The sequence below is a fragment of the Symphalangus syndactylus genome, chromosome 11 (assembly GCF_028878055.3).
Source record: "Symphalangus syndactylus isolate Jambi chromosome 11, NHGRI_mSymSyn1-v2.1_pri, whole genome shotgun sequence".
NCBI lineage: Eukaryota > Metazoa > Chordata > Mammalia > Primates > Hylobatidae > Symphalangus > Symphalangus syndactylus.
In genome coordinates this window covers 20,220,165-20,246,649 of record NC_072433.2, presented here as the reverse complement: position 1 = coordinate 20,246,649, position 26,485 = coordinate 20,220,165, and the positions used below count along the sequence as shown (strand labels likewise).

Genomic DNA, 26,485 nt, shown 5'->3' with positions numbered 1-26,485 from the left:
TAGCGAGTCCTCAATTTGGTCCAGCGTCCGAGCCCCGCCTCCTACCTTATTCTGACTCTAACTGCCTTTAAGATGTTTCTCTTTGTCTTTAAGGTCTCAACACCTTTAAGATGTCGAGTCTTCATTCAGTAATTTACTGTGATTTGCCTAGGTGTGGTTTTCTTTGTATTTTATCCTACTTGGGGTTTATAGTGATTCTTGAATATGTGGGTTGGGAACCATTAGCCACTAACTCTTCCAGATTTCTTCCCCTCCATTCTTTCTTTCCTCTCCGTCTAGGATTCCAGTCATAAATGTGCTAGGCCTTTTTGCAAACCTTTCACAGTAATACGTGTCTGTTGTGCTTTTTCTATGTTCTACATACTTTTGTCCTCTCTTTATACTGAATATTTTCTTCTGACATATTGTCTAGTTCACTGTCTTTTTTTCAGTGAGGTCTAACCTGCTATTCAAACTTCCTTTCAGTTTTTCATTTTGTTATTGCATTAAAAAGCCATTAATTCTTTCCTTACTATTTCTAGTTCTCTTCAAAATTCTCAGTTCTCAATAGTATTTTAATTCCCTCAGCATATTAAATATGTTTTAAAGTCCTTGTCTTATAGTGCCATGCATAGATCCCCAGCAGTCTGGTCTCCTGTCTGTCTTTTGCTCTTGCTTTATGGTCACATGGTCTTGTCTCTTTAGATGCCAAGTATTTTTTTAAAGATGGCGGTCTTGCTTGCCCAGGCTGGTCTAGAACTGCTGGCCTCAAGCAATCCTCCCATCTCAGCCTCCCAAACTGCTGGGATTACAGGCATGAACCACCATGCCCAACCCAGGTTTTTATCAAGGGCCAGATATTGAACGGAAAAAAACGTTTTGAGGCTCTGGAAAATGTTGTCTCCCTCCAGAGAGAATCACTGTTTGATGATGGCAGTCAGCTAGTCTAGGAGCACTAGAAACCTTGATTCAATCAGGATTGAGATCATTTTAAACTGAGCTTCAGTCCCTGGGAGGGTGGGGCTATTTCAGGTGGACCTTTTTTTTTTCTTTTTCTCTTTCTTTTTTCCGCTGTTATTTTAAGTACAGGGGTACACGTACAGGATGTGCAGGTTTGTTCCATAGGTAAACGTGTGCCACCATGGTTTGCTGCACAGATCATCCCATCACCTAGATGTTAAGCCCAGCGTTCATTAACTATTCTTCCTGATGCTCTCCCTCATCCTGCCCCCCAACCCCTGACAGACCCCAGTGTGTATTGTCCCCTGACCCATGTGTCCATGTGTCCTCATCATTCAGCTCCCACTTATAAGGGAGAACATGTAATATTTGGTTTTCTGTTCCTCCGTTAGTTTGCTGAGGATAATAGCCTTCCAGCTCCATCCATGTCCCTGCAAAGGACAGGTTGACCCTTATTCCTAATATGGAGCCTTTCGGAGACCTAACCCAAAGGCCAGGGGATTCACCAGGACCTCTTTTCCTTGGCAGGCCTGGAGTCTTAATTTTTGACCCCCAGCCCCATGAGTCTGTCAAAAGCTTTGCTCAGCTTCTCAGCCACACTGTCAGCTACAAATACCCTCGAGGGAAGAGCGGCCCCAAATGCTGGGCCCACTTCTCTGTATTTCTCTCCTCTCCCAGATCTTAGCCTGCAACTCATGACTGCCTTTGTGGCTCTCCAGTGCTTTCAGACACATAGGTTTTCAAAACATTTTGTAAAGATTTTCTACTTGTGGATGTGGAATTTTATCTAGTGATTTTTCTGCATCCATTGACATGATTGTATTTCTTTTTCTTCTTTGGTAGGACCACACAGTGGGTTACATATTACATTATTGAATCAATTTGTTTGGGGTTTAAATGTTTATTCAGCTTTTACCTTTTGCTTTCTGAGTTAATTTGGTCATTCATGATTTTCTGAAAAAAGTATAAATTTTTTATCAGATTTTCACATTTATTGGCATGAGGAAATTAGTGGTTTTATCTTACTATCTTTTTAACCTCTTCCATTATTTCTGTTATTCTTGTATTATTTCTATTATGTCCTCTCGGTCATTTCACATGTTGTTTATTTGTACCTTTCTCTTTGTTTTTCCTCAATCAATCTTACTAGAAATTTGTCATTTTTATTATCTTTCCAAAGAAACAACTTTTGCCTTTGTGGATTATCTTCATTTTATGTTTTCTGTTTCGTTAGTTTCTGTTCCTTTTTTTTTTTTTTCGAGACAGAGTCTTGCTCTGTCGCCCAGGCCAGAGTGCAGTGGCATGATCTCGGCTCACTGCAAGCTCTGCCTCCCAGGTTCACGCCATTCTTCTGCCTCAGCCTCCCGAGTAGCTGGGACTACAGGCGCCTGCCACCACACCCAGCTAATTTTTTGTGTGTGTGTGTATTTTTTAGTAGAGACGGGGTTTCACCATGTTAGCCAGGATGGTCTAGATCTCCTGACCTCGTGATCCACCCACCTTGGCCTCCCAAAGTGCTGGGATTACAGGCATGAGCCACCACACCCGGCCTGTTCTCATTTTTTAATAATATCCTTCTTTCTTTTTTTTTTTTTTTTTTTTTTGGAGATGGAGTTTCACTCTTGTTGCCCAGGCTGGAGTGCAATGGTGCAATCTCAGCTTACTACAACCTCCACCTCCTGGGTTCAAGCGATTCTCCTGCCTCACCCTCCCAAGTAGCTGAGATTACAGGTGCCCACCACCATGCCTGGCTAATTTTTGTGTTTTTAGTAGAGATGGGGTTTTGTCATGTTGGCCATGCTGGTCTAGAACTCCTGACCTCAGGTGATCTGCCCACCTCGGCCTCCCAAAGTGCTGGGATTACAGGTGTAAGCCACCGTGACTGGCCCCTTCTTTCTACTTTATTTGTGTTATTATTCCGTTCTTTTTCTAACTTCTTGAAGTGATGCTTATCTTATTAATTTTCAATCATTTTTCTTTTGCAATTTATGAAAAGTTATAAAAGGGGCCAGGCACAGTGGCTCATGCCTGTAATCCCAACACTTTGGGAGGCCAAGACAGGCGGATCACTTGAACTCAGGGGTTCGAGACCAGCCTGGGCAACATGACAAAACCGTGTCTCTACAAAAAAATTAAAAATTAGCCAGGCTTGGTGGCGCATGCCTGTAGTCCCAGCTACTTGGGAGGCTGAGATGGGAGAATTACCGAGCCCAGAAAATTGAGGCCACAGTGAGCTGTGATCATACCACTACACTCCAGCTTGTCTAAAAAAATAAAAATAAAAATAAAAAAAGAAGAAAAAAAAGAGGTTATAAAAGCATTTAAAGACATATAAACTTCCAAACATTGTTTTAGATATAGTCCTCAATTGTTGATATTCGGTGTTTTCATTGTTCAGTTCTAAATATTTTCTACTCTCCTTTATGGCTGCTTCTTTAATCCATGAATTATTTCCAAGTATATTTTCTAATTTCCAAATGAACATTTGGCCTTCTCTTTTTGAGTCCTGATTTTGATTACTATCTGCAGAGTACATGCTCTATGTCATATTGATCTTTTGCATCTGTGGAGCCTTGCTGTGTGGCCTCATTGGTGATTGGTTTCTCTAAATGTTCCACGTGTGTTTGAATAGTGTGTGTATTTTCTTTCTGCATCTATTTGCTTAAGTCCATTAATCATGTTGTTAAAATTGTCCATATTCTTCATAGTTTACTGTTAGCCTCCAGCTGCTCTACGCTGGGCTCCCACAGTCTTGCAAGTACAAGTCCTTCCCTCACTGGGCCCCATCTTCCGTGCAAACCCAGGTGTCTTGGCAGAGCGGGAAGGAGTAGGAGCCAAGTCCCTGCCTCCCCCACATAAGGCATCGTGCCAGCCTGCAGTGTTGCTGCCTCCCCAGGCTGTGTTGGAGATGGAGAAGCAAAGAAGGAGGAAGGGCAGCAAGATGAGGGGAAAAGCCAGTCCCTGGTCATTCATGTCTCCAAGCCTGATGCTGGCCTGAACTTAGAGAGGAGAAGAGTTAGACCTGGGAAGGGAGACACTGGCTGCACTGCAGATAGCAGTCACTAGACTGGAATGGACTTTGCATAATATCATCAAAGAATGACCCAAAAAACGATGGAGCCTACCCAAGGATTTCATCCAGGGGAAGAGAAAATCAGAGTCCACAAAGCAAGCTTAAAAGTGCAGTAAGAAAAAGAATAAAGTTGGTTTCTCTATGCCCAGAGCATTAAATAAATACATATTTTAAAAGCCTGAGGTGGAGCCAGATTCTAAACCCCCATTTGTTCCTAACAATATCCATTGTATACAATACGTGTGTGGTTTTAATAACTGCAAAGGCACTGTTGTAAGCTTTTTACATGCATTCACACATTTAATCTTCAGGAGTCCTCTGGAGTAGGTATTAATATTGCTATCTCCGTTATACAGATGAGGCAGAGAGAGGCTGAGTCCTCTCCCAGGGTCACAGCTACCAAGCAGTGCAGCTGGGATTGGACCACTACATGCTGTGGCCTATCCCAGGGCACCTGAGGCAGGTGCATATGGCTTGCATCTGCTAGTCTTTTCCCCTTGATCCTGCAGAACAGCAGCTCTCAACCGGGTGTACACATCAAAGTCACTCTGCACCTTTTCCAAAATGCACAATGCCAGGACCCAGCCAGATCTCGAACAGAGAAGGACCATGGAATGGATATTTAGATTAAAACCCCCAAGATGATTCCCAGGCACAACCTTAGCGTGCACAGGAGGTGCCCAGATCCTCGGAGGCCTTCTCATGAGACAAAATGTCCTTTTGCTCCTCCTTATGCAATTTACTACCCCGTAAAAAACTGTTTGATGCATCTTTTCTGTGTCATGCCTTCTAGGTTCCTCCGCTCACCAAAGTGGATGTCAAGACGGAGACAATCGAAAGGAAAATATCTGTTAGGGAACAAACAATGTCTGAGAAGGAAGAGCTAAATAAGAAGAAAAGGAACATGGGCGATGTCAGCATGCATGGGCTTCCTCTTGTCCAGGACCAAGAGGACAGTGAAGGGGACATCTCAAAGGACCCCGACAAGCAACTGGCCCAGAAGTTTAAGGCCTATGAGTTGACATTGAAGGATGTCCAGAACATCCTCATGTACTGGGACCGGAAACAAGGAGTCCAGCTGCCTCCTGCAGGGATGGAGGAAGCACCCCATGAGCCCGACGACCAGCGCCAGGTCCCCTCGGGTGGGCGCAGGGGCCGCAAGGACCGGGAGAGAGAGCGCCTGGAGAAGGAGCGCACAGAGAAGGAGCGCCTGGAGAGGGAGAAGGCGGAGCAGGAGCACCTGGAGAAGCTGCGAGCCCTGGAGGAGCGGAGCAACTGGGAGGGGGAAGGGGAGGAGGACCACGAAGGGAAGAAGGAGAAGGACCTGGGCGTGCCCTTCCTTAACATCCAGACACCAGACTTTGAAGGCTTGAGCTGGAAGCAGGCCCTAGAGAGCGACAAGCTTCCCAAAGGAGAGCAGGTATGGGCTCTCCTCCAGGGTGGGGAAGTCTCAAGTCAGGCAGCAGGCGCTGTGCTAAGATCATCAGGGGTGCTTCTCCCTACCTGAAACCCATATCCCCTCAACTGCATTCATCTCTGATGCCCCCTTGGAATTAAGACAATAATGACTAAAGGACCTTTTCTACTTGGCAAGAGAAAATTCATAGGAAATGTCACACATCTAAATTAGTCCATCCAACCTTACAGAAAGCCACTTGTAATGGTTGATTTTTAATATTTATAATATGGGTGCTACAGAATGGCAAGGCAGGTGAGGCTTTGGGGTGAAGCAGGAGACCCATCCTCTCCAAAGTCTTCCCACAGACCTCCCACAGTGACAGAAATTATCCTATAAGACAGCTCTTCATTTATAAACAAAAGTATTGTGTATCCAAAAGCCACCTTTGCTAGCAGTTTGGAGGAGAGGCTTATTATAGCCTTTTCTCCAGGGACAGGTTTTTTCTGTAAAGGACCAGAAAGTAAGTATTTTAGGCTGCGGGTGATACCGCTTCTATCAAAACTACTCCACTCGGCCTTCAGAGGGTAAAAGTGACCACCAGCAACATGTAAATGAATGGGCATGGCCGTGTTCCAATTCAAGTTTATTTAGAAAATGTAGCAGGCCAGATTCAGCCAGGGCACCACAGTTTGCTGCCCTCTGGTTTCGTTCATGACAAACTAGATGCAACTTTTTTCTTTTTTTTTTTTTTTTTGAGATGGAGTCTCACTCTGTTGCCCAGGCTGGAGTGCAGTGGCACAATATCAGCTCACTGCAACCTCCGCCTCCGGTGTTCAAGCAATTCTCCTGCCTCAGCCTCCTAAGTAGCTGGGACTATAGGCATGCACCAGCACGCCTAGCTAATTTTTTTGTATCTTTAGTAGAGACAGAGTTTCACCATGTTGGTCAGGCTGGCCTTAAACTCCTGACCTTAAGTGATCAGACTCAGCCTCCCAAAGTGCTGGGATTACAGGCGTGAGTCAACTTTTAAAAGTAGAGACTAGAACCTGGGAGGGATATGTGGCAGGTCAGGGATGACAGGAGGATCAGAGTGATCCCTGCGATCCATGTGACTTCCATGTGCCACGGCCCACAGTAGAAGCCTTGCTGCAGTGCCCGGGTGGCACCAAAGGCAGGAAGGACTGCTGGGGGACACACAACACCAGCTCTACGCCCTTCCCAGTTTCACCTCAGGCCAGCCTTAGCTAAGGAATTGTGATTTTTTCCCCAGAAATGTTTTTTTAAAAAAAGGACTATAACAAGAACATCTTCTTGCCTTGTTTTATACTCTCCACCTTCCAAATCATAGGTTAGACTGCTGCTTGAAGAACTCCCTGGCTCTGGTAATTCAACAATTGCTACAAATCATTCATGCCTTTCCTCATAGACATTCTAAATCCTGGGAGTTAACTCAGCTGCATATTTGTCAGGAAATGCCTTTAGCTCCTTGACACACAGGATGAGAAGCACAGGATTACATGAAGATATTTAGTTACTTGCTGGGTCTCACAGGCCCAGTGGTCCACAGGCTGGGCCCTCAGGTGGGCTGTAACCTTTACTGTTGTGATAATGGCTATTAGTCTAGAGGTAACATGCTTATTCTGAGGCAGGAAGTAGCTGTTAAATTTTCAAACCATTTGCTCTGGAAATTGCTCATTATATATGAGAGCAGAATGGGAAAATGCTGGAGGAATAAATGTTTTCTCTCTCAGGTTATTTTTCACTTCTCTCTTCTTTCCCATTCTCATCCCCAGTCCCAGAACCTTTGCTTTATTATTTTCTTTGCTGCATTTGACTTGCTCCCAACCCAACTTTCTTTCACGTTGGAAGGAAGGAACATTTAATGCAAAAAGAAAAATTAACATGGAATCTGAAAATAGATGGAAAAACTCTATACTCGAGATATTAGAATGTTAAGAGCTGGCCTCGTCATATTAAACAGAGATTTATTGATTGCCTACTATGTGCTAGGCTGTGTGCCATGTCCACCTGCTAACTGTCCTAATGGAGTTTACAGCCCAGTTGCAAAGGCAGACAATTAAACAATTGCCATAAAGTGTAACAAAGGCTATGGTAAGAGAGTCATAGGGTTTTGCACAGGAAATTCACAATGGGCCTTTCCTTTAGATCCTAGACATCTTGGGTCTGGGTTCCTCCGGACCACCCATCCCGCCTCCCGCCTTGTTCTCAATCGTCTCCTACCCTGTGAAGCGGCCACCTTTGACCATGACAGACGACCTGGAGCATTTTGTGTTTGTGATCCCACCATCCGAAGATATATCTCTGGATGAAAGAAAAGAAATGGAAATAGAATCAGACCTTTTGGCCACCACAAACACTACAAAGGTAATGCACGAGCAGTTTATTCTCCTAACCTTGGCAGGACTTCAGCAGGCAGGGACAGAAGGTCACCTTCCACCAGACCAAAAATGGAGCCTGGCATGAGGTGTTCTGCTCACTGGGTTATTTTCCCTTGACTTGTTGGGGATCCTACCTGAAAACCTCATGTGAGCATCCCTGAACTGCACCTTCCCTGGCTCTGACTTGTCCTACCTCCTAAGAGGAAACTGACAATGATTGATTTTCACCTGACAACCTTTGCAGTTCCCGTGGGAGGGTTTAGGGAACTTGTCAAATTACTCTGCAGCACATCCACAATAAGAAAATAAGCAAAACTAGCACTCTTAAAAAGATATCTAATCTTTTTTAAAACATAAAAATGTGTTTTGAAGCTAAGGTGATTCGCACAGTGTGTAAGAATATAAGAATCAACACACACAAGTTAAGGGGACACACGCCACTACAGAAAGGATAAATTATTAAAAAAATTAGGATGGGAAGATTGGATGTTTGGGGTAAAGTCGCTGTTTATGTCCTAGCCTGACACAATACAGTAAAATACATTCCAACTGGATTAAAATATAAATAATCAAAACAAAATTGTGCAGAAATAGAAGAAAATATATGCAATTAATAGAATAAATCACAAGAAAAATAAATTTGACCAGTAACATGCAGCAAGTATGTATATTTAAAATTATAGAAAGTTTTTTTATTCCCCGAGGAGAAGGGTGGCCCACAATTTGAATCTCTGCACACAGCCTTCTACAAACCATGCACATCAGCAAAGAGAGCTCGTAACTTCACCTATAAGTCCTGCTTACACATAAATTGGGGACAGAGACTACCCCAAACCTCAGTTTACAAGTAAGAAGGAAATCAACATCTGAGATCAGTACTGTTGGTGGGCATGCCTCACCCAAGCAGAGAGTCCCTGGTGAAATTTCAAATTAAAAAGATAAAGAAGAAAAACTTGCCATCAACCCCTTATTTTGAAAATCAGCCGCTGGGCGCTGTGGCTCACGCCTGTAATCCCCACACTTTGGGAGGTTGAGGTGGGCAGATTGCTTGAGCCCAGATGTTTGAGACCACCCTGGGAATATGGTGAAACCCCATCTCTACAAAAAATGCAAAAATTAGCCGGGTATGGTGGCACGCACCTGTAGTCCCAGCTACTCAGGAGGCTGAGGTGGGAAGATCGCTTGAGCCCTGGAGGCAGAGTTGTAGTGAGTCGAGATGGCACCACTGCACTCCAGCCTGGGCAATGGAGTGAGATCCTGTCTCAAAAGAAAAAGAAAAGAAAGATGGAAGGAAGGGAAGAGAGGAGAAAGAAAGAAAGAAAAACAAAAGAAGGAAGGAAGAAAGGAGAAAGAGAGAAAGAGAAAAAGAAAAGAAAAAGAAATGGCATGTAAAAATGCTCAGAAGAATTCAGACCATGGGATATTTTGTAAGAACACAAATCTGGTCTCTCCAAAAAGGCAATGTGATTGAAACAGGTGGCAGGAGGGTCTAGATTGAAAGATACTAAAGAAACCTAACAGATCATGGCAGACAGGAGGCAGGACTAGATGCAACTCCAACTCGGGTGGACAGAGCAGCGAGTCTTGCATTGTGAATTTTAGCTCCAGAACAACTGCAGGAATAAATCAAGAAAACTGAAGGGACCCACCGACCCTCTGAAGCAAGCAGCAGACTGCTCCTGCAGGACCCAGGAGACACCCCAAATACTGTGAGTGCCCAAACTGCAGAAGTGGGAAAGGAAGATCCTCTGCCCATGGATACACACCCCAACTGGGGAAACTGAAGGTCTAGTTTACAGGAGAAGAGTCCAACCTTACCTGGAGCTGAGTCAATTTAGAGAGTTAAGCAAAATACAGGGGTAGAGGAAGCAGCAGGAAAGGCCCTGGGAGCTCCCTAGGTCCCCAAGCAGACCATTCCTGTCTGGCATCACAGGGATCCTTCAGGAGGATGGCCAGAGGCCCAGGGAAAATGGCACAGGGAGAAGGAAGTCTCCAACTGAACTTTATAACAATTTGAACTGGACGAGAAGCCTCCTGGCCAGGACTCTGGGGAGGGCATGAATCCAGCATGCAGACTCCACAGGCAGGGGAAGAACTAAAGCCATACTTGCTTTCACAGCTGGGAGGTGGGTAGCCTGGGGCAAGTGTTCAGCCCTGCTTGCCCACTGCCTGGAAATAGACTCAATGCTATTGGTGGGGGCATGGTGGGAGTAAGACCACCCCTTTGGATTGCATGGGAGCTGGGTGAGGCGTGTAACTGCTGCTTTTTGCCCACTTCCCTGACAACCTGCATGACTCAGCAGAGTGAGGCATAATCTTCCTAGGTACATAACTCCATTGCCCTAGGAACCTCACCCCCATCCTCCACAGCAGCCATAGCAAGACCAGCCCAAGAAGAGTCTGAGCTCAGACACGCCTAGCCCTGTCCCCAACTGATGGTTCTTCCCTACCTACCCTGGTACCTGAACACAAACGGCATATATTCTTGGGAGTTCTAGGGCCCTACCCACCACTGGTTCCTCTCCATATTACCACAGCTGATGCTCTCTGGAAAGTGCCACTTCCCATCAGGAAGCCAACCAGCACAGAAATAGAGCATTAAACCACCAAAGCTAAGAATCCTCACAGAGTCCATTTCACCCCCCTGCCACCTCCGCCAGAAGAGGTGCTGGTGTCCATGACTGAGAGATCCATAGATGGTTCACATCACAGGACTCTGTGCAGACAACCCCCAGTACCAGCCCAGAGCCTGGTAGACTTGCTGGGTGGCTAGACCCAGAAGAGAGATAACCATCAGCACAGCTCGGCTCTCAGGAAGCCACATCCATAGGAAAAAGGGGAGCATACTACATCAAGGGAACACCCTGTGGGACAAAAGAATCTGAACAACAGCCTTCAGCCATAGACTTTCCCTCTGACAGAGCCTACCCAAATAAGAAGTGAGATTGAAATGGTAATTTAAAAATTACCAACAAAAAAAAAGTCCAGGACCAGACGGATTCACAGCAGAATTCTACCAGACATTCAAAGAAGAATGTATACCCATCCTATTGACACTATTCCACAAGATAGAGAAGGAAGGAACCCTCCCTAATTCATTCTACAAAGCCAGCATCACCCTAATTCCAAAACCAGGAAGGGACACAACCAAAAAAAGAAAACTGCAGGCTGATATGCCTGATGAACATAGATGCTAAGATCCTTAACATTTAGCTAACCAAGATCCTTAACATTTAGCTAACCAAAATCCTTAACATTTAGCTAATCAAATCCAACAGCATATCAAAAAGTTAATCCAAAATGATCAAGTGGGTTTCATACCAGGGATTCAGGGATGGTTTAATGTATGCAAGTCAATAAATGTGATATACCACATTAACAGAATTAAAAACAAAAATCACATGATCATTTCAATAGATGCAGAAAAAGCCTTCGACAAAATGCAACATCCCTTTATGATTAAAACTCTCAGCAAAATCGGCACACAAGAAACACGCCTCAATGTAAAAAAAGCCATCTATGACAAACCCACAGCCAACATAATACTGAATGAGGAAAAGTTGAAAGTGTTCCCTCCAAGGACTGGAACAAGACAAGGATGTCCACTCTCATCACTCCTCTTCAGCATTGTACTGGAAATCCTCGCCAGAACAATCAGACAAGGGAGAGAAATAAAGGGTATCCAAATCGGCAAAGAGGAAGTCAAGCTCTCACTGTTTGCTGATGACGTGGTCATTTACTTTGAAAACCCTAAAGACTCTAGAAAGATCCTAGAACTGACAAAAGAATTCAGCAGTTTCTGGATACAAAATTGATGTACACAAATCAGTAGCTCTTCTATACACCAACAATGACCAAGCAGAGAATCAAATCAATAACTCAACCTCTTTTACAGTAGCTGCAAAAAAACAAATAAAATAGTTAGGAATATACCTAACCAAGGAGGTGAAAGATCTCTACAAGGAAAACTACAAAACACTGCTGAAAGAAATCATAGATGACACAAATAAATGGAAACACATCTCATGCTCATGGATGGGTAGAATCAATATTGTGAAAATGACCATACTGCCAAAAGCAATCTACAAATTTAAGCAATTTCCATCAAAATACCACCATCATTCTTCACAGAATTAGGAAAAAATTATAAAATTCATATGTAACCAAAAAAGAGCCCACATAGCCAAAGCAAGACTAAGCAAAAAGAACAAATCTGGATGCATCACACTACCTGATTTCAAACTATACCGTAAGGCCATAGTCACCAAAACAGCATGTTACTGATATAAAAATAGGCATATAGACCAATGGAACAGAATAGAGAACCCAGAAAGAAAGCCAAATACTTACAGCCAACTGGTCTTCGACAAAGCAAACAAAAACATAAAGTGGGGAAAGGACATCCTTTTCAACAAATAGTGCTGGGATAATTGGCTAGCCACATGTAGGAGAATGAAACTGGATCCTCATCTCTCACCTTATACAAAAATCAACACAAAATGGATTAAGGACTTAAATCTAAGACCTGAAACTATAAAAATTCTAGAAGATAACATTGGAAAAATCCTTCTAGACATTGGCTTAGGCAAAGATTTCATCACCAAGAACCCAAAAGCAAATGCAATAAAAACAAAGATAATTAGCTGGAACTTAATTAAACTAAAGAGCTTTTGCATGGCGAAGGTAACAGTCAGCAGAGTAAACAGACAACCTACAGAGTGGGAGAAAATCTTCACCATCTATACATCTGACAAACGACTAATATCCAGAATCTACAACGAACTGAAACAAATCAGCAAGAAAAAAACAAATAATCCCATCAAAAAGTGGGCTAAGGACATGAATAGACATTTCACAAAAGAAGATATACAAATGGCCAACAAGCATATGAAAAAATGCTCAACATCACTAATGATCAGGGAAATGCAAATCAAAACCACAGTGTGATACCACCTTACTCCTGCAAGAATGACCATAATTAAAAAATAAATAAATAAATAAATAAATAAATAAATAAATAAAAATAGTAGCTGTTGGCATGGATGCGGTGCGTCAAGAAACACCCTTCTACACTGCTGATGGGAATGTAAACTAGTACAACCACTATGGAAAACAATGTGGACATTCCTTAAAGAACTAAAAAGTAGAACTACAATTTGATCCAGCAGATCTGGATCTAGATACTGCATATCTACCCAGGGGAAAAGAAGTCATCATACAAAAAAGATACTTGCACACGCATGTTTATAGCAGCACAATTCACAACTGCAAAATGGTGGAACCATCCCAAATGCCAATCAGTCAACAAGTGGGTAAAGAAACTAGGGTATATATATACAAGGGAATACTACTCAGCCATAAGAAGGAATGAATTAACGGCATTCGCAGCTACCTGAATGAGATTGGAGACTATTATTCTAAGTGAAGTAACTCAGGAATGGGAAACATCGTATGTTCTCACTGATATGTGGGAGCTAAGCTATGGCGACACAAAGGCATAAAAATGATACAATGGACTTTGGGGACTTGGAGGGAAGGGTGGGAGGGGGCGAGGGATAAAAGACTACAAATACGGTGCAGTGTATACTGCTCGGGTGATGGGTGCACCAAAATCTCACAAATCGCCACCAGAAAACTTACCCATGTAACCAAATACCACCTGTAGGCCAATAACCTATAGAAAAATAGAAAAATAATAAAAAATAAAAATAAAAAAGGAAACATAACAAAACACAATATAGGAACTTTGATTAATACTTATTTGGGAAAAAATGTCTATAAAAGACATGCCTGAGGCCAGGTGCGGTGGCTCACGCCTGTAATAACAGCACTTTGGGAGGCTGAGGCAGGTGGATCACGAGGTCAGGAGATCGAGACCATCCTGGCTAACATGGTGAAACCCCATCTCTACTAAAAATACACAAAATTAGTCGGGCGTGGTGGCAGGCGCCTGTAGTCCCAGCTACTTGGGAGGCTGAGGCAGGAAAATGGTGTGAACCCAGGAGGCGGAGCTTGCAGTGAGCCGAGATAGCACCACTGCACTCCAGCCTGGGTGACAAAGCGAGACTGTGTCTCAAAAAAAAAAAAAAAAAGGCATGCCTGAGACAAATAGGAAAATTTTAATATAGACTGTGTGTCAGAACGATAGTGTGGAATTATTGTTCATTTCCTTAGGTGTGATGACAGTATTGTGCAGGATTGCAGGAGAAAGTCCTTTCTTGAGGAGGTGTATTTAGAGGCAAGGAGTCATCAGGTCTGCAAGATATCTTCAAATGGCTCAGGAGAAAAAGTGGCAACTGTTAAAACTAGTTATTACTGTACCAGGCCTTCAACTCTTAAAGTTTTCTTTTTTAAAAGATGGTGGAAATGATAAATAAATTACAGGCAAAAAATTATTTTTTATCAGGAAACATGAAAATACCACTAGAAAAATGGGAACTTCTTATTAAACACAGCAGATTAAACACATGTTTATCTCTACCTCTCCCAAAACAGTAAGATTTTCTTTTCGTGTACAATTCTAAGAGTAAAGAGAAGGAGAGAGAGCTGGTGGTGAAGGGTATATGCCAACAAAGTATTAGGAAGTAGAGAGCAAGCAGATGGGGATAACTGGCTTAGCGGTACCAAGAAGGCTACAAGCCCCGCCGTCCATTGTAGGTTCTGCCAGGAGCTAAGACTTGAGTTCCACACACACCCTCCAGCTTCAAGCTTTCTCTAGGGTTTCATCCTCCTTCTGAGGGACTAGGGTGCCAAGGAATGCACTGGTCTTGTCACTACCCAAGACTAGACCCTGACCTGCTCTAGGCTTCCTGACCCTGCAGCACCATCTCCCCAGATGACAGACATGTAGCCATCTCTGTCTTCTGTTTGTGTGTACAAAAAGTGAATATTTAAGACCTCATGCTCGTTTTTAATTAAGCCTCAAGAGGAGCAGACCAGCTTATCTAAGGGGGGCAAACAGAAAATGAAAGAAAAGATGGAGCAAGTCTTCGAGACTCAGAAAGACAAGCGTCACGTGGCCTTAAACAGGAAGGTCCTTTCTGGGGAACCTGCTGGAACCATTTCCCAGCTGTCAGATACAGACCTGGACAACTTCAATGGGCAGCACTCCCAGGAGAAATTCACCAGGTGGGCCTCCCAGCAACCCAGGGAAGGGAATGTGGGCCAAAGCCCACAATGAGGGTGTGACTATCACAGCACTGGAGGGGAACACAGCTGCCCTGCCTGTGGGGCTCCAGGGGCCACCATGCCTACCCCAACAGGACAGGACTTCCAGGCAGCTCTCCTATCTTCTCTTGGCCAGAGGGGAGCACTCTCACTTTACAAACCTGTGTGGTCATTTGCAGACTGAATCACTTCCGGTGGATCGTGCCAGCCAATGGCGAGGTAACGTTGCAGGTGCACTTCTCTTCTGATGAGTTCGGGAACTTTGACCAAACCTTTAACTTTGAGATCCTAGGAACTTGCTGCCAGTACCAGCTCTACTGCCGAGGCATCTGCACTTACCCATACATTTGCCAAGACCCGAAGTAAGTGTGTTTCATTTTAAAAGAAAAGGTTGACAGATGTGTTTTCGTTTTCCTCCGTGGCACTTTGAACAAGGTGGCTCTTACCATAACGTGGAGCTGGGGCAGCACCCCAGCCCCTCTTGTCATGTCAGCTTCCATGTCTTGAATATTGACTAAGAGCCACAAGGAGGACATACTACCAGGATTCCCAGACTGCAATAAAGAGAATGATCATAGGTGCAAAGGGGGAGGAAAAAAGTCTTCCTTTGGCAAATTAGTTTGCTTATTTAACTATTAAGCAAATTTAAAGCAGTTCTGTCCTGTAGTAAAGAAACCATGTGTGACTCTGCATGGGTGAAATTTTTCCAAGCTACTGAACACCACTGTACAGCTCCTACACTACAGAAAAGCACCTGGCTGAGCAAGGTGGCTCTAATGTGGCTGGCCACATTAGACCAAGGGACTCCGAAGCTAATTCACATCTCCCAGAACTAGTTTTCCATAGTGATTCTCAGGAATGTTTTCAGCTGGGTGCACTAGGACAGAATATCTGACTCAGCTCTGTCACCACTCCTCATTATGGAAGACACCACTGGGAGTCTTTTTTTTCAAGTTCAGATCATACTGTCTTCTCTGGTGGTGGGAAGGAGCTGGGACAGAGAAGAGTCACTCTGTCTCCAGATGCCTGGACCCCGTGTTGAGCAGGGAATATTGGGTTTATGTAAACATCACGTGGCAGCATCAAACTTCTGTTTAGGCAGCCTCTCCTCACCTCTTCCTCTTCTGTGTTTAGAGTGGTATTTCCTCAGCGGAAGATGGACATGAAGACAAATGAGGTCATCTTTAAGAAGTATGTTATGAGCATGGAGACGTACTACTTTGGGCCACTGCTTTGTGGAAAATCAAGAGATAAGTAAGTGTTCCATTATTTTAAAGCAGATTTCAGACTGCCGGGTTGGGCTCATGAACAGCACAAGTGGGATTCCTGTGTACATAGATGTAGCTTTTACTAATGCTGCCTCTCTTAGCCCCAACCACAAATCAGGAGAACTGGGTTCTTGTGTCCCAGCTCCCTGCTGGACACCCAGAGGAATGAGGGTGCCATTTTCCCACATGGGAAAGCCTAGGAGAGGCTTCAGGCTTGATCAGGGTAGGATCAAGAGTTCGCTTTAGCTTATGTTCAGCTTAAGAGGCTGGGAAGGTATTTCTGTAGTCACATGAAGCAGAGAATAGGTTATACAGCTTTGGTTCTCAAAGGAGAGGTCACTCTTCAAGGCAACAAAAGCCACAGACATAGATGAGATTGCCTGAGAGAGGACTGTACAAGTAAGAAGAAAAGAAGCCCTGAATAACTCCAATATGCACAAAAGGAGGAGCCAGGAGACAAGAAAGAGAGCTAGCACTATTGGGGAAACCAAAAAGACCAGTGTCATGGAGCCATGAGAAGAGGACATGGTTGCTACATTGAATGCTGCAGAGAGGGCAGAAGGATGAGGGCATAGATGTCCACAGGGTTCAACAACATGGAGGTCACTAGGGGCCTTAGCAAGAGTTCTGTGCCCAAGCAAAGTGAAGTGAGAAGTCAGATGTGAAGAAGATAACTATTTGGAGAAGCTTGGCTCTGAAGGGAGATGGGAGGAAAGCCTGGAGCGCAGGGCAGGCTGTTCGTGCGCTGTTATTCTTATGAGGCTTGCATGCCGAGAGGAAATGGAAGGAAGAGGTTGGAATTTCAGGAGACAGGAAGGGCCATCAATGGCATAGCTCCCTGAGACAGCACAGTGGGATGTGGGGAGGCTGGCTTGTGCCAGGAAGAGGGACTGTCACTACATGCTAGGGGGGAGAAAGGCGAGATGGCATCACAGAAGGTAGGTTTACAATTTGATTGGAAGGGTGAGGAGGCTCCTACGCAATCATGTCTTTTTCTCCTTGACAAATGATATGTGGTCGTCCCTTGCAAGTGAGGGGAGTGGAGGAAGTTTAAAATCTTGAGGAAATAGAGGGGGTATGAAAAACAGTTTTTGTGGAAACTAGGAGAGGGAGCATGTTAGAGAAACAGACTGAGATTTTTAGGCAGAATTGGGGACCCACAGGTGAGATTGATGATCAGCCATTCTTAGCGATACTAGTTTTTTTCAGTTATATACAAATTTCTTATCATATAGGCAGGGAATGAAACCAAAACTGGAACCAAGGTCTCCACCATGTCTTCATTCAATACAACGTTTCTTGTGCTAAGTAGAGGGTGTTAATTCCTGGGCTTTCTCGGTGCAGCTCATGGGCCATCTTTGTCTTCCATTCCCTTATTACCTCCACTTTATTCCCTGAGATGCTGGATTAAAAAGTGAAGGTGAAGGGGATTTGCGGATGATGGAGAGGATCTTCAAGGCCCAACAGGAGGGCTTAGGAGGGAAAAGTATGGTTAGGTTGATGGACATGAGGTACAGAACGGTCTGGGAGTGGGAGTCAGGGAAACGATGGTTGTTCAAAGAGGCACATGTTTGGGGCAGCATTGGAATTAACCAGGATGTGGGGCCAGATGACACTGATCTTGGAAGGACAGTGACTATGGTGATCCAAAATAAGTTCCAGTACAACTGGATATTATTCACTTATTCTTTTCTTGTCTTTTTTTTTTTTTTTTTTTTTTTTTTAAGATAGGGTCTTACTCCGTCACCCAGGCTGGAATGCAGTGGTGCAATCTCAGCTCACTGCAGCCTTGAGCTCCCAGGCTCAAGCAATCCTCCCACCTCTGCCTCCCCAGTAGCTGGGACTACAGGTGTGTGCAACCACACCTGGCTAATTTTTGTAGAGATAGGGTTTCACCATGTTGCCCAGGCTGGTCTCGAACTCCGAGCTCAAGCAATCTGCCCACCTCAGCCTCTCAAAGTGCTGGATTACAGCGGTGAGCCACTGTGCCAAGCCTGTTCACTTATTCTTTTAAACCGCGCTGAGCCTCAATGTCCTCATCTGCAAAATGGGAAAGCAACAAATTCGTGAGGACTGAACTGGGTAACACACCTGGAGCCTTTAGCATGGTGCCGGATGGAAGTGATTAGCTGTTAAGTGAGAAGGCCGCACCCCTTTGGCAGATATTCACACGGAGAGTTCTCTGTTTCTCTGACTCTCATTTGGTCTCTGTCATTCTCTCTCCTTCCATCCTCCATCATGGCCTATCTAAAACCTTTTTCAGAGTGTTTCTGCTTTCCTAGCCCGTGCTGTGACCTCTGATGATGTGCCTCTTTTTCCCTTGGGCCTTCTGGTTTGCTTCGCTCAGTTACTATTAACTTAATCTCCCTCAGTGCCCACAGTGCTCAACTCTGCAGATCTCTCCTTAAGGTACTAAGGAACAGAAACTGCCTCCTAACAGTGAACAAGGCCAAATGAATTTATGTCAGAACAGTAACATTCTCTGAGGGTTTGGGAGAAGGAGGTGAATGAGGTCATCTCTAAAACAGATGTGAAATAAAAAATTACTCAAGTGAGGCTGGGCACGGTGGCTCATGCCTGTGTTCCCAGCATTTTGGGAGGCCCAGGCAGGCAGATCATCTGAGATCAGGAGTTCGAGACCAGCCTGGCTAACATGGCGAAACCCCGTTTCTACTAAAAATACAAAAAATTAGCCAGGTGTGGTGGCAGGCGCCTGTAATCCCAGCTACTCAGGAGGCTGAAGCAGGAGAATTGCTTGAACCCAGGAGGTGGAGGTTGCAGTGAGCTGAGATTGCGCCACTGCACTCCAACTTGGGCAACAAGAGCGAAACTCCCTCACAAAAAAAAAAAAAAAAAAAAAAAAAGTTACTCAAGTGATAATCTCTCAGGGACATAAGCAGGTGGAAGGATAGATCTACATATTTCTCAGAATTCTTTGCAATAATCATAGCTAACATTCATTGGGCATTTGCTATCCACAGCTGTCCTGAGAGCTTTAGATGTGTGATCTCACTTCCTACTTAGCAGTCCTAAGTGGTGTTATCACCTCATTTTAGAGATAAGGAGACCAAGGCTTGAGGGAGTCAAGTCACAGTTTAGCATTTATTCTCCAAGGCAAGTCTGCACAACTACAGATCTCATGTTCTTAGCTACCATGCCACTGTCTCCATGCAGCCACACTGTCCCTCTGAATTGCCTTTCTCATCACAGCCTTCTTTTCCACCTGCATTCTCATTCAGTCTTCATACCCTTAACCCTATTCTTGTTCCTCCCCAGGTACAAGTCATCCTTATTCCCAGGCAACATGGAGACACTAACAATCCTGAACACTTCCTTAATGATGGTGGAGGCATCCTTCTATTTTCAGAATGATGTCAAAGCAAACACGTACTTCCTGGAACCCAACACCATGGTCCTGAAACCCAATGAGAAGCAGGTACGGTCATATGGACACAAGTCACCAGGGCAAGGCTTTCTTGGGAAATTTGAGGCCTTGGCATCCTTGGTATAAATGTACTTTCTTTGGACTTTTCCTTCCATCAGATATTAAACGTATGGGCCTACCCTACTTCAGTTGGTGTCTTTGAAGACAGCATTGTCTGCTGCATCAATGATAACCCAGAGCCAGCCATCTTCCGATTAAGCTGCCAGGGGATCCGCCCAGAACTAGAGCTGGAACCCAGGCAATTACATTTTGACCGGCTCTTGCTGCACAGGTCAGAGTTCTAGATCATGTCAGGACCGGAATGGAATTTAAAGAGTGTTTAGTTCTAGGGTAATCAACTCATCCTGATTTACTCCAGACTCTCTTGGTTTTAGCACTGAAAGTTCTGCACCCTGGGAAAATCCTTGGTCCTATGCAAACCGGGATGGTTAGTAAACCTATTTAATCAACAGATTGTTAAGTTGGGTTCAGTGGATGAACTTCAGCAGGGCCAAGGACCCCCCCTAAGATCAACTACCAAAATATGCGTATGTCTGTGTTTCTGCAGAAGAAGGACCAGCTTTCTTCAGATTCTCAAAGCAGTCTATTGCCCAAGAGGTTAAGAATCTTTGCTCTAGAAGTTAGAGTAGAAGCAGAACATTAGACCAAAACTAGAACTTACATATTCATTAATTGGAATTATTGTTGGAATTGGTATTATTATTGTAAATAGAAAAATGTTTATTTCTGGGGCTTCTGGGAGAGAATATTGTTCTGATATGTGTCCTGCATTCTTTATTCACCACCACCAGCCCCATTTCCTGATAAATACTGATTAAAGAACTAAGTAATAACCGAAGTAACCAAAAGTGCTTTTTCTTACCTCCAGTGAGTCATGATCATGCCACTACACTCTAGCCTCCTGGGTGACAGAGTGAAACCTTGTCTCGGAAAAAAAAAAAAAAAAAGCATACAGAGAAAAATATTGGTAAAAATGAGCAGAACCCCAGTAAATGGTGGGACAACATTAAGCAGTCTAACTAACATATTTGTGATTGGAGTCCCAGAAGGAAAAGAGAGAGAGTGGGACCAAAAAAAAAAAAAAAATATATATATATATATATATATATATATATATATATATATATATATATATTTGAAGAGTAGATGGAACTTTTCCAAATTTGGTGAAAAAGCAAAAACTTATAGTTCCAAGAAGCTTAGCAAACCTTAAGCTGGATAAATATAGTTATAGCCCAAGTCTTGCCACTAAATCTGTGACTTTGGGGCGCTTCAGGGGTTTTTTTTGTTTCGAGACGGAGTCTCACTCTGTTGCCCAGGCTGGAGTACAGTCATGCGATCTCAGCTTACTGCAACCTCTGCTTCCCAGATTCAAGCGATTTTCCTGCCCCAGCCTCCTGAGTAGCTGGGATTACGGATGGGCATGCACCACCACACCCAGCTAACTTTTTGTATTTTTATTTTTAGTAGAGACAGGGTTTCGCCATGTTGCCCAGGCTGGTCTCAACTCCTGAGCTCAGGTAATTCACCCATCCCAACCTCCTAAAGTGCTGGGATTACAGGCTGAGCCACCACACCTGGATGGTTCAGGTTTTTTATAGGTCATCTGGGGTTAATAATATCAACTCCACCTATTTTATATAATAGATTAATAACCAAGAAATAACACATTAAGTCAACACATTAAGTCAAAGTTTAGTCCAACTACTTAAAAGCAGAAATTAAGAGAAAATCTTGAAAGCAGCCAGGAGAAAATGAAATACAATATGACTGACTCCTCATCAGTAACAAAGGAAGCTGGAAGACAATAAAATGGCATTTTTAATGTGCTAAAGGAAAATACGGTTGACCTTTGAACAATGCAGGTTTGAACTGGGTGGGTCTGCTTATATGTGAATGTTTTTTCAATGAAACACAAATTGAAAATATGGTAGACCTATATAAAACAATTCGAAAAAGGGTTAAGAAATGTTGTTCAACACCCACACATGAAAGAGAAACTGCGATTTTTAAAAATCATATGCTTGGCCGGGTGCAGTGGCTCACGCCTGTAATCCCAGCACTTTGGGAGGCCGAGACAGGCAGATCATGAGGTCAGGAGTTCAAGACCAGCCTGGCTAACACAGTGAAACCCTGTCTGTACTAAAAATACAAAAATTAGCCAGGCATGGTGGTGGGTGCCTATAATCCCAGCTACTCAGGAGGCTGAAGCAGGAGAATTGCTTGAGCCTGGGAGGTGGAGGTTGCAGTGAGCCGAGATCACACCACTGCACTCCAGCCTGGATGACAGAGCAAGACTCCGTCTCCAAAAAAAAAAAAAAAGAAAGAAAGAAAGAAAAAAAAAACTATATGCCAAGGATTATGGCCATTATCCTTAGCAAACTAATGCGGGAACGGAAAACCAAATACCCCATGTTCTCACTTAGAAGTGGGAGCTAACTGGTGAGAACCAATGGGCACAAAGGGGGGAGCAACAGACACTTGAGGATGCTTGAGGGTGGAGGGTGGGAGGAGGGAGAAGAGGAGAAAAAATAACTATTGGGTACTAGGCTTAGGACCTGGGTGATGGAATAATCTGTACAGCAAACCCCCATGACATGAGTTTACCTATACAACAAACCTGCACATGAACCCCTGAACCTAAAACAAAAGTTAAAAAAAATATATATATGAAACTACAAAATTTAAAATGAAATTGCAACTTTCCTTTTGTCTCTGCAGACAGGAATCCAGGGTAATTCTTCTCCGCAATGTCACGCTCCTGCCTGTGGCCTGGCGGATCACCAGCCTGGAGCAGTTGAGTGATGATTTCACTGCGTCCATGATGCAGGGGACCATCCCCCCCAAGGCTGAGTACGGCCTGCACCTGTACTTTCAGCCCACCAAGCCTGTCAACATCAAGAAGGCTATTCGGTTGGAGGTGAGGCTTCACACATCCACAGACTTGGTTATCAAAGCATGTACACACACACACACACACACACACACAGAGGTCTCCCTGTTACATGCTCCTATCTGATCCCCTTTCGATATCCCCAGTCCATAATCTCTTGCTGTGCACACAACTACAAGCTCCATAGAGGCAATATTGCTTATGGCTGATTCCCCAGTGCCAGGAACAGAGCAATCAATGTGGAAGGAAGGAAAAATAAATGAATGAAAGAATGAATGAACAAATGATGTTGCTATACCTAGGTAAGCATCAGAGTCCTGATTTCACACTCCTAAACCCAGTCACCTGTCAGATTCCTATCTGGGTAAATGTTACCCTCCACCCTGTTGCTCCCAACAGACACCTGGGGATCAGCCTTAATTCCCCCTTTTCTTAATGGCTTCCCTTCCAAGGCAGGCCTCCAACAAAGGTTGCTAATTCAAAGGTTGCTAATTTTACCTCCCAATGTATCTTTTTTTTTTTTGAGATGGAGTCTCGCTGTGTCACCCTGGCTGGAGTGCAGTGGCGTGATCTTGGCTCACTGCAACCTCCACCTCCAGGGTTCAAGCAATTCTCCTGCCTCAGTCTGTGGAGTAGCTGGGACTACAGGCACGCGCCACTACACCCAGCTAACTTTTTGTATTTTTAGTAGAGACAGGGTTTCACCATGTTGGCCAGGCTGGCCTCAAACTCCTGACCTCAAGTGATCCTCCTGCCTCGGCCTCCCAAAGTGCTGGGATTACAGGCGTGGTGCCTCTCGATGTATCTTTCCCATCCACTTCTTTCTCCTCGCTGTTGCCACCACCTTGTCCAGGCCACCTGCAGCTTCTCTCACCTGGACTTCTACAGAGGTTTCCTAACTGGCTTCCCTATTGGCATTCCCCATAGTGTCCAGAGGGATCTTTACAATGTCATTCAGACAGGTTATGCCCCACCTAACGCACTCTCCTGGCTTCCCACTGCAGTAGGAATAAAGCCCGGGGTCCTCACCTGCCTCTGAGGCAATGCCTGCCTCCACATCACAACTTGCCCCACGCTTGCCCTCAATCATTGGCTCCCATGCACTGTCTTGGCTCTTTCTTGGCTCAAGCCCCTGACCTTGCCGCAACTCTGCTGGGAATCTGCCCTTAGGCTCCAGCTTTAGGGCCCCCCAACATTGCTGTTTCAACTGGGCTTCTCTAATCATCCCTTTGAGAGAATCCCCCTTATGTGCAATAACCCACCCCGTCTTCCATCCTTCAGAGCACCACCTCTTCCTAACATTATCCTGCTTCTTTCTTTACTTTCTTATATGAACTGCATCAGGGCAGTATCTCACCTGACTTAACATCTGTCTTAGTTCCCCAGGGCTACTATAACAAATTACCACACACTGGGTGACTTTAAAAAACAGACATTTCTCTCTCACTGTCCTGGAGGCGAGATGTCCAAAATCAAGGTGCCAGCAGGGCCATGCTCTCTCTGAAGGCTCCAGGGAAGAACCCTTTCTCTCTCTCCCCTTCAGCTTCTGGGGTCTCCTGCAAGTGTTCTCAGCTTGTGGCTGCATCACTCCAGTCTCTGCCTCTGTCATCGTCACAACACCTCTTCTGTCTGTGTCTTCTCTTCCGTCTCTTATAAGAATATTTATCATTGGATTTAAAGCACACTCAGATAATCTAAGATGATCTCATCTCTAGATCTTTGACTTAATTAAATCCACAAATACCCTTTCTTCCAAATAAGGTCATATTCACAGGCTCCGGGAGTTAAGAAGTAGACATACTTTTGGGGGGACCACTGTTCAACCCCCCATACCATCATATTCCCAGTGTCTAGCGTGGGATTGGATGAAGTAGGCACTCAGTAGAATCTAATGAATGAATGAATGCCATTGAGTTTTAATACTTGAACTAAGCTGGGCATGGTGGTTCACGCCTGTAATCCCATCATTTTGGGAGGCCGAGGTGGGTAGATCACTTGAGGTCAGGAGTTCGAGACCAGCCTGCCCAACATGGTGAAACTGCGCCTCTAAATACAAACATACAAAAATACAAAATAACAAAAATTACAAATTACAAAAAATAGCCAGATGTGGTGGTGCACGCCTGTAACCCCAGCTACTTGGGAGGCTGAGGCAGGAGAATCACTTGACTCCCGGAGGTGGAGGTTGCAATGAGCCAAGATCGTACCACTGCACTCCAGCCTGGGCAAGAGAGCAAGACTCTGTCTCAAAAAAAAAAAAAAAATACTTGAACTGATTCTTCGACATTCAAGGAATCATCCTAGCTTCTCTTTGAATGCTTCCAGGAACAGAAAATTTACCACTACCAGTTAAAGCAGCCTGTTCTCCCTTTAAACAGGTCTGTCAATTCTTCTTTGGGTTGAGCTCAGAATTCTCCCTGTCAATTACATGCACGAATCATGTTTCTACCTTTTGGGGCCACTCAGTGGATCTAATCTCTCTTATCCCTTATCAGTGACAGCCCTTCACTGAAAGGGCTGAAAACAGGTATTGATAGATTCATTCACTCCATGAATGTGTGGAAGCCCAGAGGTTCTGGTCAATGCTTTTAGCACCAGCCTCTGCACAGGCACAGGGCTCTGCACCAGGTACGCAGACCCCTGGCTGGTGTAGGGCCTGGAGTCCCCCAGCTGTGCCAGCTTCGTCCTTTAGTTGCTGGATCATGGGGAGTCCAGGAGTTCCTGTGGTGGGGATACACAGGAGGCAGGCAGCAAGGGGATATTGGAGAGGTCATCATGACAGCTGCTTACCAACTGGTACAGAAAGGTTTTTGTTTTTATTATTATTTTATTACATGTTTCTTGACACAGGGTCTCACTCTGTTGCTCAGGCTAGAGTGCAGTGGTGCAATCTCAGCTCACTGCAACTTCCACCTCCTGGGCTCAAGCGATCCTCCCACCTCAGCCTCCTGAGTAGCTAGGACCACAGGTGTGCACCACCACACCCAGCTAATTTTTGTATTTTTTGTAGAGATGAGGTCTTGCCATGTTGCCCAGGCAGGTCTCAAACTCCTGAGCTCAAGCGATCTGCCCACCTTGTCCTCCCAAAGTGCTGGGATTACAGGCGTGAGCCACTGCAACCAGCCACATTTTTGTATTTTCACAACTGTTGTGACCATCTCCGTGTGTCCCAGCCAAACAGCAGCCTGATTAGGGCTCTGAACAAAGCAGCATGGACCTCCGTAGAGCCCTCCAAAGTGAACTTATATTCACTTCCACATCCACAGAAGGAAATGCCTTCATCTCCAGTCCCTTTGGAAAGCCTTTTGTGAACTTGTTTTATTTAATCTGTATAACTCTTCAATTGTCCTTCCTCTTTTCCTCAATTCAAAATTCAGTCTCCCCACTGCCTCCGACTCACCCTGGGGAAGCCAAGAAATAGAAGGCTCCAGGCACTTGGCATCCCTCAGGAGAGAGGCGCTGCACAAATCCTGTCAGCCCATCTTGTCATCTATCAGAGGGCAAGCAGTCAGAGAAAGAAGGCGAAACTCAAGTCGGTCCAGTTTGCTCCGTGTAACATTGGCAAGCATCTAATGAAAGAGAAGATGGAAATTCTGAATTAAAACTTGAGTTTGGTGACAGCTGCAAATTTCCTCCTGGCACCCAAAGCACATGCAGTGGGGAGTGGGTGGCTTGGGCTTTCAACTGGAGTAGAGACAGAGGTGGACTCCCCAGAGCAGACCCAGGAGAGCTTCCCCCACTGCCCACCAGTTCTTTTGCTGGACAGATGGACCCTTTGCCACCTCCTAGTTAGCCTCAAGAGGCAACAGTTGGTTCATGTCATTTACCTACTTTTTATGGGATTATTTGGGGATTTTTTGCTGATTTGATTGAGTTCCTTGTATATTCTGGATATTAGTCCT

The 26,485-nt window shown here is 44.6% G+C and overlaps 1 protein-coding gene across 9 annotated transcripts in view; it reads left to right on the top strand.

The window, feature by feature from the left end:
• The window catches only part of HYDIN (HYDIN axonemal central pair apparatus protein), a 491,920-nt gene that overhangs the window by 378,072 nt on the left and 87,363 nt on the right, over nucleotides 1-26,485 (top strand). For 8 of the 9 annotated variants that reach the window (XM_055298612.2, XM_063611543.1, XM_055298611.2 and 5 more), the window contains 8 exons: nucleotides 4,806-5,432; nucleotides 7,578-7,796; nucleotides 14,730-14,938; nucleotides 15,157-15,339; nucleotides 16,112-16,231; nucleotides 19,522-19,681; nucleotides 19,789-19,961; nucleotides 22,412-22,610. In XM_055298612.2, the coding sequence (XP_055154587.2) occupies nucleotides 4,806-5,432; nucleotides 7,578-7,796; nucleotides 14,730-14,938; nucleotides 15,157-15,339; nucleotides 16,112-16,231; nucleotides 19,522-19,681; nucleotides 19,789-19,961; nucleotides 22,412-22,610 (1,890 nt within the window). Of the gene's footprint in view, nucleotides 1-4,805; nucleotides 5,433-7,577; nucleotides 7,797-14,729; nucleotides 14,939-15,156; nucleotides 15,340-16,111; nucleotides 16,232-19,521; nucleotides 19,682-19,788; nucleotides 19,962-22,411; nucleotides 22,611-26,485 lie in introns of those variants that run through there. The other variant, XM_063611549.1, reaches the window with a different exon arrangement.